The following is a 14399-nucleotide window of genomic DNA, read 5'->3' on the forward strand; positions in this document are numbered from 1 at the left end:
TTCTTCAAGAGTATATTTATGCTCAAGCTCAAGCACTTTTGTTGAGTTTTCCTTTTTTTTTTTTTTTTTTTTTTGGTTCACAAGTCTCTGAACACTCACTTTTCTAAAGCTCTTTTTTTGGGGGGGTAGATTTTTCTCCCTTTTAAAAAAATAATCTTAATCAATGTGCTCCTAAATATATTCAAGGATCATATGTGAGGAATCTCTTGTCTTGCACACTTGTAGGCAGTTTTTGTTTTCTTTCCTGTAATAAATCCATGTTCATCTGTACTGTTAGGTAAAGTGATCTGTGGGAGATGGTAATAAACATTCATGGAGTACTTGGTGGCTTATAAAAATCTCATTTCATCATCACAACAATCTCTCTCATGAAATCAGTAATATATTCTCCATCCTACAGATAAGGAATTTGAAGTTAGATTCAAAGTGATTTTTTTTAAGGACTTTATTTTTTTTAAGAACAGTTTTCAGCTCACAGAAAAATTGAAAAGAAAGTATAGAGATTTTCCATAGACTATCTGCCTCCACACATGCATAGCAGCCTTCCCTGTTATCAGCATCCCCTGTCAGGTCAGGACATTTGTTACAATTGATGAACCTACACTTACACATGATAACCACCCAAAGTCCATAGTTGGCAGGTGACTCTTGACGTTGTATATTCCATGGGTTTGGACAAATGTGTGATGACATATATTCATCAATGTAGTATCATGTAGAATATTTTCATAAAATATTCTAAAAATTCTATGCTCTGCTGATTCAACCCTCTTCTTCCCCCAATCCCTGGCAACCACTGATCTTATTGTCTCCATAGTTGTGCCTTTTCCATACTGTCAGATAGCTGGAATCATACAGCAGGTAGCCTTTACAGATTTGCTCCTTTCACTTAGTATTATGCATTTAAGATTCCTTATGTCTTTTCACAACTTAATACCTCATTTTTTGGGGGGAGGTGTTAATATTACATGCACTACAGTCTATTCATTCATCTACTGAAGGACATCTTAGTTGCTTCCAACTTTTAGCAGTTAGGAATAATGCTGCTGTAAATATCTGTGTGCAAGATTTTTTGTAGACATAAGTTTTAAACTTCTTTGAAAGGTACAAAGGAACATGATTGTTGGATCATTTGGAAAGTGTGCTTAATTTTATAAGAAACTGCCAAGCTGTCTTCCAAAGTAGCTGCACATCATGTCTAATGTACCATTAAACATAAGTTTTTAACTTCTTTGAGAGATACTAAGGAACATGATTGTAGGACCATATGGCAAGAGTATGTTTAGTTTAATATGAAATTACTTAGTTATCTTTCAAAGTAGCTGTACCATTCTGCAATCCCATCAGTAATGAATGAGAGTTCCCGTTGTTCCACCTCCTTGCTAGTATTTGATGTTATCAGTGTTCCAGATTTTGGTGATCTTCATAGGTATACAGTGGTATCTAATTTTTTTAATTTGCATTTTCCTATGATATATGCTGTGGAGCATCTTTTCATATGCTTATTTGCTATCTATATTTTCTTTGGTAAGTTGTCTGGTAAGGTCTTTGGTCCATTTTAAAATCATGGGTTTTTTTTTCTTATTGTTTAGTTTAATGAGTTATTTGTATATTGTAATAGTTCTCTATCAGATGTATCTTTTGCAAGTATTTTCTCTCAGTCTGTGGCTTGTCTTCTCATTCTGTTGACATTGTCTTTGGAAGAGCAGAAGTTTTTTTTTTTTTAATAAATTAATTTTTTATTGGTGTTCAATTTACCAACATACAGAATAACACCCAGTGAAAAGCAGAAGTTTTTAATTTTAATGAAGTTAAGGTTGTGCTTTTGGTGTATCTAAAAATTCATCACCCTATTCAAGGTTGTCTACGTTTTCTTCTATGTTATTTTCAAAGAGTTTTATAGTTTCAACTTTGCATTTAGGTCTGTGACCCATTTTGAGTTAATTTTTTGTGAAGGGCTAAGATGTTAAGAGCCTTGCTGATGATTATACAGTAGTTGCTATCAGAGCCAAGCTAGAACTTGGTTCTCCTGGGCTTCAGACCTAAGTTCTTTTCACTAGACTGAGTTGCCTCATCATGGCTGAGGTTAGAAATAGCCTAAAAAAAAGAAAAGAAATATCCTCAAGTGTACAGAAGCAAGCAAGCAAGAAATGACAACAGCAAACAAAAATAAAGGAGAGAGAAGAATACTCACTAACTTAACTAGAGGGATTTAAATTTAGTGTTTTCTTTGCTCAGTGGCTCAGTACCAGGTAGATTAAAAACAACTTCTTTGTGAATGTCTGTCTACTTATGTTTGTTACAAAAGTATTAAAAATGTATGGCTGTTAACCTATCCAACAGTGTCATTTGACACATAAACTTACAGAGCATAAGAAATATAGTTAATAACATCTGTACTTAGAGGTAAGAGAATCATGACTGATGTATTAATTTAATTTCTTTTTCAGAATTAAAGGAGTTTGTATACAGACTGTATGTAATATCAGGTAGTCAAGATTTGATCTTTTAATCTTTTCCGTAAATCCTCACAAGTAAATAAAGACATTATAACTATTTGTTTAGGTAAACCAAGTTGGAAGACGAAAACAAATGATCTTATTAAGTGTCTCTTGGCAGTAAGTTTTTGCAAAGCCAAGGTCTCTTCTACTGCTTTTCTCATGACCACTTTTGTTTCTTCTTTGGCAGCTATTCCTTCTGGCTCTGGGGCATCTCTTACCCAAGTCACCCATATGACCTTACTAAATTATGATTGTTTATTATGTTGTTCATTTAAGATCTATCAATTGTTAAATTAATTAAATAATGAGGCCATTAGGCTGGGGTGGCTCTAATGCCTTGGCAGCCTATATAAAGAAACCAAAATCTAAACCTGTAAATGTCTCAAGGCTATGAAATTGAAACCTAAAGACAATTGGTCACAAAAAGCCAACTGGGCTTTAAGTTAGAGCCAATCAATAATTTTCTTTCTTTGCTTCTGCCTTTTCTCTGTGAAAGTCTCTCCTTGAGCTTTTGTTGATTGAGTGCTCCTAACCACATCCGGTTTGACACTGCCCAATTTGAATCAATTTTTGTTCAAATAAATCTCTTAAAGTTTTAAATTTACCTCAGTTCATCCTTTAACACTGTAAAGTAAAAACACCACATTTGAAGACCAGATGGAATTCTTATGCTGCTGCTTTTACCTTTAAAGTAAAAGAAAATTGAACACTTATTCCAACATTGCTTCAAGTGTTGAGAAGGGGGTATTCTCCTTGTGAATTGCCTTCAGAGCCTATTTTGAACAAGAAGTGTCTCCTCACCCCCATAAATTCAGAGTAGGAAAACAGTTAGTAAAAATTGTCCACTTATTCCTTTTTCATCCCTGAGTAAGTTTACCAACATTTTGTAGTTTCCTCAACTCTAAAATGAGGATAACAGTAATCCTTAATTCACAGAGTTGTTCTAAAGGAATTAAATATCTCAAGTGCTTAGAGCAATGCCTGCACATGATAGATACTATATGCCTTTATTTTGTCTCTTTCTGCTACTATTACAACCACTGCTGCTACAAGTAACAATCCCTCCTCCTTCCATGTTAATTTAAGAATTTAGTGGCTCCAAATGACTTTTGGCTGTGTCTACAAACAAAAACATTCCCCAAGGATGAATATTTGCCACTAATGACACAGTGAAAAGATGTATTGCAGGATCTAGTTAGTTCTGAAAGAGCAGTCCCCAAAGCAACTGAAGCGACATTGGGATAAATCTAAAAACTCTCAGATGATGGCTTGGTAGGCAGCCCTTCTCGGCCGGATGTATACTGAACATTTTAAAAATAGTCAGTCATATACTTTACATCTTGTTTCTCCAATATAAATATACTTCTGGAAGATAGAAGTTGTATTTTCCACTTCTGTGCACTCCCCATAGCATCCAGCACAGTGTTTTACAAATTGCAGATGCTCAATAAATATGTTGATTAGCTGTTGAGGTAGAGTCGAGGGGAGGAGAATTAGGAATAAAATGTTCTCCAGTTAATTGCAAATTGCTTCCCCACTTAAAAATAAATTTGCATTTTATCATCTTTTTCTACAGTTTCTGGAAAATGCTTTAGTTGGCATTTGGTATTTGATTTTATACCATTTTGTAAATTTTATGGAAATCTGAATTTTTATAAGGGATTTTCAGTTTTTATTATTGTTTCAAAATAGAAAGAGGTGTTAGTGCAAAGGTAGGCCTGTTCCAATCACAGTTCATGAAATTTGTTAAGAGAATCATGGAAATTTAGAGCTTGTAGGGAACACATTGTTACAGCTTAATTATCCGACACATTACTTGGAACACAATGGAAACTTAATAAGTCATTGAAAAATAAATGAATTATTTAGCACATTATCTTCATTTCATAATTGAAGAAACTGAGGCCCAGATAACCTACTCAGATGACATAGGAGGGATTACAGTAAATGTTCTTTATGTCATTGTGCTTGATTTGTTTATTTATTTATTTATTTATTTATTTATGAGATACAGAGAGAGGCAGAGACATAGGCAAAGGGGGAAGCAGGCTCCTCGCAGGGAGCCTGATGTGGGACTCAATCCCAGACCTGGGATCACACCCTGAGCCAAAGGCAGACACTCAACTGTTGAGCCACCCAGGTGTCCCTGTTATTGTGTTTTAAATTTGGATTTCACATGTACATTGTAACATGGAAAATGACTTTAAATTTAGTCTTTGAAACAATTCCTTAATTTTAATGTATGCAAATGAATCAGATTCTTAGGGTAGTATCTGTTACTTTTTAGGAAGGTGATAGTAAGTATTTTTCATATAAATCAAAAGGATTTTTAAAGAGGAACCAGAGTAAAATGTCTTTTGAATGGCTTGTTCAAAGCCTGTCAACCTATTCATTTTTTTTTCTCCCTACCATAAATTTTTGCAGTTTTTGTGTTCGTTGTTGTTTTATTGTTATAAATAATTAGGAGTTCTTAACCACTATGAAAGATTCTCTGTTGGAACCATTGGTCTTTCTTAATACATATCTCCTACTTCTGTGTATCTATTCATTGAAAGTCTACCTCTTAGACTTTCAAGAACTGTCGGTTATTGGGGTGCCTGCGTGACTCAGTGGTTTTGGCATAGGATTCTTGATTTCTGCTCAGGTAGTGATTTCCTGGTAGTGAGATCGAGCCCCATGTCAGGATCTGGGTCTGGATCCTGCTTGAGATTCTCTCTCTCTGCTCCTCCCCTCAGCTCACGCAAAGGCACTCTCAAGGAAAAAAAAATGTTATTTTGTTGGTTGATTTTCTCTTATTTTACAGGATGGAAAAATGGAGTCAAGTTCATGTACCTGTTTGAAGGGACCCAAACTGTCCAAAATAGGGACAATTGCCTGGATGATAACGCTCAGTGATGCCCTCCACAATTTCATCGATGGCCTGGCGATTGGGGCTTCCTGCACCTTGTCTCTTCTTCAGGGACTCAGTACTTCTATAGCAATTCTGTGTGAAGAATTTCCTCATGAGTTAGGTAAGAGGCTCTGTTCATATGGTAGAAGTCAGTCACTTCTTGGTTTTGGTGGAGTGAGACATTTTAGGCGGTACACTCTTAAAAATACCATTGGTGCATCACAATGAAGGAGCCCCTGTTGGACATTGATGCTTGTCTTTCCTCATCCAAAAATAGCAAAAACTACTCACTTGATACTTTTTTCTTTTTCTAGGGGACTTTGTGATCCTACTCAGTGCAGGAATGAGCACTCGTCAAGCTCTGTTATTCAATTTCCTTTCGGCATGTTCCTGCTACGTTGGGCTAGCTTTTGGCATTTTGGTGGGCAACAATTTTGCTCCAAATATTATATTTGCCCTTGCTGGGGGCATGTTCCTCTATATTTCTCTGGCAGATATGGTAAGAAATTTTAATATTTTATTTTAACTTAAAATTTAGAAATAAACATCTGTGTTATGAGCTAAGGGTAAACTTCCACTTTCACATGTGAAAATTCTGTTGTAATTTAAAACATTCCTGGTTCAAGAGATAACTCTTCTTGTACTAACAGTAATTCCAAAGTAGATTCTCACTGATCTTTTGATCTATGATCTTATTGATAAAAAAATGAAATGATTTACCTTTGCTGAAGTAGAGATATTTTCATAGGTTTTTTGCCTTGTGGGAGGTAAACCTTGCATTCTACAGTGTGTCCCCATGGGACCTTCTCCCCTCTTTTGTGAGGATGTCACATCTAGAAAGGGATAACTTGTTAAATAGCATTTTGTTATTTCAAAGTTCTTTAAAATTTTTATAAAAAATTTATTTGAGAGCAAGAGTGTGTGTGCACGCACGCATGTGAATGGGGGAGGGGCAGAGGGAGAAGCAGAGTCCCCACCCAGCAGAGAGCCAGAAGTGGGCCTGGATCCCAGGATGCTGGGACCATGACTTGAGCCAAAGGCAGACACTTAACCCACTGAGCCACCCTAGTGGCCTGTTATTTCAAAGTTCTGAACAGTGAAAGCCATTTGGGCTAAACGAGGGCTGGTAAATTGAACTAACAACATTGACTTGGGTTGGTATATATTTGTATCTATGTTTATGTCTGTGCTGTGTCTATGTCTTTATCTATGTCACTGTGTATATGTGTGTGTGTGTGTAAGAGAGAATATCAGTGTTTCTGTGCGTTTTCAAATGAATCATGGACAGCTTTCTACAAAATGAAAATGTGCCACATATATGTAAATCAAGGAACATTTCCATTGCATTTGGAACTGAATAAGTACTACATACATAATTTAGTAAGTTAACTTCTTTCAAATGCATTCTTAGCTCCAAATGATAACTGTCTAGCTCTGGTCTTAGCTCTTTGCAAGCCCTTATCAGAGCAAGCACTTCATCTCTTGGCACTGTCACTGCATTTATATTTTTCTTCACAGAACTTATGTCTCATACTGTATCTATGCTAGGGCATCACTCTTTTCTCTGTTATAAGAATGGAATCTATTAGAGTTGTTCAGTTTAAGGAAATAATACTAATAAATGATGCCTTATGTCCTTATAGCAGTTTTGGTTTTTTTTTTTTTTTTCAGAATAGTTTCATAACTTTCACTCACTTTATCCTGCTAATGAGTTTCTTAAATCAGGCACATGGATTGACTGGATTCTGGAGACATCTTGAATGCTTTGGTACAATGTGCCATTGTATATGTAGCAAATCATTTTGGAATATGTTTTAAAAAGCTGGCATAGGGCAGCCCTGGTGGCTCAGCGGTTTAGCGCCGCCTTCAGCCCAGGGCCTGAGACCCAGGATGGAGTCCCATGTCGGGTTCCCTGCATGGAGCCTGCTTCTCCCTCTGCCTGTGTCTCTGCCTCTCTCTCTCTCTCTCTCTCTCTCTCTCTCTCTCTGTCTCTCATGAATAAATAAATAAAATCTTAAAAAAAAGTAAAAAGCTGGCATTTACAGATCTTATGCAGCTTTTTTAGTAGAGTATATTTGCTGAGTGAGGGTAGATTTTAAGTACAGAACTTGGAGTTTTAATTGCTTTCACTATAATGAGATTGTTATAACCTTCAATTCTAGAACAGCACATAAAAACTGTAATATTTTGTGAGGGGTAGGGCAAGTAGAAGGAAACAAATTGAAGAGAACAGAAATTAAGTATATAGTGATTTCTAAAAATTTACTTAATCAGCTACTATTGATTGACATTTCTGTGCCTGGCCTGGAATTTGTAAGGCAGTTGAGACACTGGAGTGAGGAAAGGAGCCACGGTCTCTGCATCTGTGGGGCATTCTGACTTTAAAGAGAGGAAACTGGAAAGTCAATGAACAAAGTCACACACCATGACTAAATAAATACAAGTAAAAAAAAAAAATCTGTGAGCTAAGAGGAAAAGCAATATATGTGGTGAGACATGATATTAGGGGGATTTATTATAAATTAGGAGGGGCTCAGGGAAGCCTTGCTAGAAAGTATGATTTAAACTGAAACCTCAAGGGTGTAGCTCACTGGAAAGTTGGAGGGGGAAGAGTTCAGATAGCAGTTTGGGTGGGTGTGAAGATTGTGACAGGGGAAAGTAGGTGGGTACATCTGAGGTCCTGAAAGAATGGTGTGGCTGGAGCATAGAGAGTAAAGGGGGGATGAGAGAGAGAGACCCAGATGGACAAAGGAAAACAGGAGGCATAAAATGAGGTAAGTCCCATCCCACTGATTCACTCTCTTAGGGAACACTATTTCCATACTTTTATTCCTGTTAGTGTCTGATAGGGCTAGATGTCCCTTTTATGCTATCTATACTAAAGCTTAAACATCTGAATTAAATCCTCACCCCCCTCCGCAAAAAATCTCTAGGCCACTGTTTTACATTTTACCACCAGATGGCAACAGTTATCTAACAATCCCTCTCTCTCTCTCTCTCTCTCTCTCTCTTTCCCAGTTTCCAGAGATGAACGATATGCTGAGAGAAAAGATAACTGGAAGAAAAACCGATTTTACTTACTTCATGATTCAGAATGCTGGAATGTTAACCGGATTCACAGCCATTCTGCTCATTACCTTGTATGCAGGAGAAATTGAATTGGAGTAACAGCAAATGAAAGATGGTGTTTTTAATGAAGGCATTTAATAAATAAAAACATCTCCAAAGGGATTTTTAAGCTGATCCTATTTAGTTAAAAGATAATTTTATTTTCAACTGTAGGTCAAGAAAACTGATTATTGGTTTTAGATCCGTGAAGTAAGCCATTGTTTGTTGTTAAAAATGCTTCAAAGGGTTTTCAGTTCCAGTCTGAGAAAGGCTGGTGTAGGAGATCTTTGGTCAATACCCACTTCTTCATGTGTCATGCATTCTACAATCATTTAGACACCCAGACCCAGAGATGAATACAGCTAGGTTGTATAAGCCTTTAAACCTCTGTGGCAGGCTCAAAAGCTCAGGGAGTTTCAGAGTGGTTTTCTTTTGGCCAATTTGTTCCAGTGCTTTCATTAACATGTGGAAGAGAATTGACATGCATATAACACAGATATAAATGATTCCAAGGCCTTAATGAGCCTAGGGAAGAAAGATTGCTCACAGCTTTTCTTTGTTTTATATACCAGTTAGAGACCTGCAGGATTGTTTTAAAACCCATCCTAAAATAATACGAATTCTGAAACCAGTAAAATTTTGTTAGCCCTACTAAGTTCAGACCTGGTCTCACATCTCTAAGTGGGAGCTCTAGTGGATCCTGCACAAATCCAGAATTGCTTTTTTTATGACTTAGGTTGTAATTATACCATAACACCTGGGCCGCTCGGCTTCGGAATACCATGTGTCTGCCTATGAAGGGGAAGACTCCGTGGGTTTGGAGAAAGAAAATGAATGTAATTTTAAGCAATTTACTTTTAAAAATAAACACGATTATTTAGCAGAGGATGTTTTAAATAAATGCAAAATAACAGATGGACTGCTATATCAAGGGCTGATTAACTAGAAGACACATTGCTTATGGGTGATTGAGAGCAATCAGAAAAGACTTCTGTGTTCAATCTACATTTTTCCTGTATGGCATACCTTGAAAAAATTTCCACGTACCATGGTTATGTCTGTACCTATTTTAGGTGATAGGGCCTGTTTGCTCCGTTAGCAGCTATAGAAAGTTGGTCTGCAATTAAACATCCTAACCCCAATTCACACTCCCACGTCACTTCAGGAGAGATGATTGACAGTGAGGAAAGTGATGGATAAAGGGCAACAATGATCTCAGGAATCCCATTTGCTCACAGACCATACAGTGGTGTCACACAGCGATAATGCAGATTAGATCAATATTTAACGTATCTGTTAATGTAGATTTCACTTTATGACTGAAAATTTAAAAAAAAAATCTTCTTTGACCAAATAGTAAACACCGTTGAAGCCATCCATTGTGTCCTTCGTTGTTCATTTTAATATGTGTCTTTTTGAGTGACTTCCAGGTATTTGGCATTACAGGGAGAGAGATAAGTAGGAAATTGGTGATGTGTTTATTGCAAAGATATTCAGCACATAAATACTGTAAAGATTAATCAGTAAACATAGAATCTATTTTTATCATCTAATCTTTTTACATTCAGTCTTAAGAAATAATCTTTACCTTTTTAAAGCACAGATTGTATGTCTGAGTTAAGAAACTATTTACATGATATTAAAACAAGATAGTTTAACAAACTCTCATTCGGTGTAGATCCTTGTGTGTGGGGGCTCTCTGGGTGCTTCATAGTACTCTCTCCACCTGTTGATCTTTCGGTCATTACCCTCAACTATGAGGAAAACAGAGGTGATAGGACATGAAGGCCCAAAAAGCAAAAGGCAAAAAGAAAATAGCCTCTTATTGGAGGTTATGGTTGTGGGTAGAAGGTAGGATATGGAAAGCCATGATTATACTTAAGTTATCCTAGATAACAATTCAAAAAATCAGTTGACATATACTGAGGCATGCATTAAACCAGTTAAATATTCCTTAATTTGAAACTTTAAAGATTCAACTCTGACACACCAAAAATTATTTGAATGCATTACATTTTGTGTTATGTACTTTCATTTTTGCATTATTGAACTTTCACAAAAGCCTACTGATAGCTGGCAGTTTTTTGTTGTTGTTTTTGTTTTTGTTGTTTTTTTAGCTGGCAGTTTTTTGAGTATTGAATTAGACCCTGTCTTTATCCATCCAGGCTACCACAGACTGGGGGGCTTATAAACAACAGAAATTTGTTTCTCACAGTTCGGGAGGTTGGAAGTTCAAGATCAAGGCACTGGCAGATTTAGTTCATGGACAGCATCTTTCTTGTTGTGGCAGAAGGGTAAGGGAACTCTCTGGACCCTCTTTTAAAAGCACTAATCCCATTCATGTGGGTTCCACCTAAGGACTTAAGCACCTTCTCTGAATCCCCCCTCTCCTAATATCATAATCTTTGGGGTTAGGATTTCAGCATAAAGACTTGGGGGACATAGCCGGCCCTTATCACCATGCTGACCGCCCCCCCCTGCCCCGCCCCTGAGACCCGAGGCTTACAATGTGTTATTCTTGTGCTCATGGGTCTGCAGGTGAGGTTCGGCTGATATAGCCTGGGCTCTGCTGGGTGGCTCTGCTTCAGGCTGGGGGTCATCTATGTGGAGCCACTATAGTGGGAAGTGCTGCAGTCATGTGGTCAAAGGGCACAGGTGAGCAGTTCTAGTACAGAAGAGTGGAGAAATACAGTTTCAACTTACCTAGGTAGTCTCCAGAGACTATTATGTTACCTAGTAAAAAATAACTCTCATATCAATAATAATCCACCCACAGCTTCCAGAATTATTTTGAACTCTAATATTTATCCTTATTCCTTTTTTAAAAGATTTCATTATTTATTTATTCATGAGAGACACAGAGAGAGGGGCAGAGACGTAGGCAGAGGGAGAAGCAGGCTTCCTGCGGGGAGCCCAATGCCAGACTCAATCCCAGGACCCCGGGGTCATGACCTGAGCCAAAGGCAGGCACTCAACCACTGAGCCACCCACGCATCACTATCCTTACTCCTTTTATAAGAATAATATTTCCTTTCCTTTACTAGTACGTCATTGTGTGCAATATAGCACTGCTTTACCCCAAGTCAGGATAATTTATTTTTCTTCGGTTTGTGAGTCTCACCCTGCACGTTCATTTCTATGGCAGTTGCTTAGCATAGCCAACACAGAAGTCCAGTTGTATAACCATCCCTCAGTGGCATTTTATGATTTTGAGATGCTTAGTAAACCCTGCCATGTCTACAAGGGTTTCTTTAACCGGAGCTCAAATTTTTAAAAAATGAATTAATTGAGAAGAACCAAAACAGCACTAGGAGTTTACCAGATAATTAGCATGAGTGTGTTATCAGAACTAGTTCTTCATGACCTGTGCCAGGGGAAGAACTGCTGGTCTACTCTCCATGCTCTGATTGGCATTGACTTCCTTTGGGTCTCACTTTAGTTTTTATCAGTGGGCTACCATGATTTCCAGACTTTCTTTGTGTTTGGTCTATTAGAGGACAAGAGGTTCTTAACCTTGCAATAAATAAGTTCCCTAACATTGATGTTGCTACAGCTGCTTTCTCACTGACACTTTGCCTTCTCCCAGCTGTAGGTTGCAATAGCTGTGTTAGATTGCATTTCCTTTAGCTGCCTTTCTGTGGTGACTATGCATAAGGCATGCTCTCATGGCTATTCAACTTCCTATGCTGGAGGCTTCCAGCTTCACTGTGTCTCATAAGCAATGAATTTACCAGTAAGACTGCAGGCAAGCCAAGGCAACAGGATGAATTAAAAACTCTGAATACATGTTCTGTTAATTCTTAAGATGTGCATTCCAGCCCCCCCCCCCCCCCCGATATTTTAACATTTCCAAATGATATGCTGCTCTCACTGGCAACCAGATGGCATTGTTGAGATAGTTATAGTTGAGTGAAAATGAAAGTCATCTGTTGGGATCTGGTAAGGCCAAGAAAATGCCAGTATCGCTGTGTTTAGGATTTGGTGGTATATGATGATAGGCGCCTAAACATGTCAGGTTTACTTTCCTTCTTACAAAAGAATGTTGCTGCAGCAGTGCAGGGCTGGCTGGCATGGCAGTTTCTTGGTCATTGGGAATCCGTTCTGTCATTTGTGGCTTCTGAGTTCAAGATGACTTCATGTTCTTAGATATTTGCTAGAGAAATCCAGTCTTAAAATCTAATTCCACATGGCGGAAGGGAGGAATGGGTAGAAAACAAAAATTCACACCCATCTCTTCATTCCCCATAAAGGAGCTTTCTCAGAAAGAACATACACCAATCTCTACTTACATTCACTGGTCAGAGTTAGTCATATGGCCACACCAACTTGCAGGAGAAGCTGGGAAATGTTGCTTCTAGCTAGATTCACTACCACCAATAAAATCAGGGTTATGTTACTAAGAAGAAGTGAAGAATGGAATTGGGTAGACTAGTGGCCCTCTCAGGTATACACAGATTTGTGTCTGGTTCACTGGGGGAACTTATTATTCTAGATGGTTCTGACATGGGCAGTTCAGGGAACTGCTTCTTTTAGGGATTCTCATGATTTCTTTCAGACTAATTCTTTGCCACCTTGACTATTTTAATTATACTGACCCACTTGACCAGTCTTACCTTCAAACAGTATTGTTCATAAACGTTTGTACTTCCTTTTATAGTCCCTCTGTCTTGGTCTGTTGTGAGTACTACTGTACCTTGAAGACATCCCATGTTTTTTTATAAGATGGTCTAAATTCTAAGGAAACTGAAATAAAACTCTTTTCCTATGGACTTTGATCTTTCTGTTTAAAACTCTTCTGTTCACTAGGCTTATATCCAGAACTATGAAACTAAGTACTATTAGCAGATTTTGGCAGAAATAACATTTAAAAATCATTTATCCCCCAGCTGGATCATCACAGCTATTTAGCATAAGCAAAGCTGAGTCAAAAATGTTATTTTTTACCTGATTTTGTAGGTAATTCGATGGGCCACTGGAGACATCAAATCTCAAGGTCATTTAGCTTGCGTGTGCATGGCAAGATTACCAAAGAGTGTTGCTGATGGTAGGGTTTGCATGAGTTAAGCTTTATATGATAGCTTAATTCCTACTGCAGTGATCACATATGTCATCCCCACAATCCTGTAGACCAATCTGTGGTAAAAACCCCAGTAAGGCAACAAGTGGATAATTTATGACCATGTTCATGGTCACCAAAGGGATATTTGATCAGGTGTCATGGGAAAGAAAAATAAAGATATAAAATTATGAGTTACAGGCAAAGTCTCTTAGGAAGAATTCAAGTCAGGAACGCTTCCCTCCCTCAAAAAGCTGAGGAAGTGCATAAAACCTCTCTCATTCTATATTTTGGGGCAGACTCCACCACATGCCCTACAGGATCCTCGGTGGGAGCTCGCTGCAGTCAGGATAGACAGGGTGAACTGGTGTCTGACTCCCTTCCCAGGAAACAGAGGCTGAGAGTTTCCTGGTAAGTGGCTCTGGAGGTCAAGTGGGGAGAGCTGCTGCTGCATTTGGCTAGACCTTCAGAACTAGAGTTCTTTGGACAAAGGATACATGAATATTTCCTTCACCTATTATGAGCCATGTGGTGGGTAAGATGTCTATCTGGTTTGAAACCATTTCAAGTCATGTGTAAGAGGGATACTATTCTGAGGACAGAGAAGGTGAGTACTGAGTGGACTTCCAGAAACTCAAGGACTTAGGTGGTGCAGGTGGAGAACTAGAAAATATCTTTGGGAAGGAGCCTCTCTGAAGCATCCTAAAAGTGTCAGTAAGAGAAAGAAAATTAGCTTTCAGCACCTATCAGTCCAGGTGACATGAAGCCACACTTTGTATCCATCAAATAAGAACTTTCTATGACTCTTTTTCTCTCCCCCATCCAACCAGGATGGGGGAGAGAA

General features: G+C 38.0%; 1 protein-coding gene across 2 annotated transcripts in view; it reads left to right on the forward strand.

Moving 5' to 3' along the window:
• Nucleotides 1–10167, forward strand: part of SLC39A8 (solute carrier family 39 member 8) — a 72994-nt gene extending 62827 nt beyond the window's left edge. For both annotated transcript variants that reach the window (XM_055342490.1, XM_055342491.1), the window contains exons 7-9: nucleotides 5305–5512; nucleotides 5706–5890; nucleotides 8410–10167. In XM_055342490.1, the coding sequence (XP_055198465.1) occupies nucleotides 5305–5512; nucleotides 5706–5890; nucleotides 8410–8559 (543 nt within the window). In that variant the 3' untranslated portion in view covers nucleotides 8560–10167. The remainder of the gene's footprint in view (nucleotides 1–5304; nucleotides 5513–5705; nucleotides 5891–8409) is intronic.
• Nucleotides 10168–14399: the final 4232 nt, after the last annotated feature.

This window comes from Nyctereutes procyonoides, unplaced genomic scaffold (genome assembly GCF_905146905.1).
Source record: "Nyctereutes procyonoides isolate TBG_1078 unplaced genomic scaffold, NYPRO_anot_genome, whole genome shotgun sequence".
Lineage (NCBI taxonomy): Eukaryota > Metazoa > Chordata > Mammalia > Carnivora > Canidae > Nyctereutes > Nyctereutes procyonoides.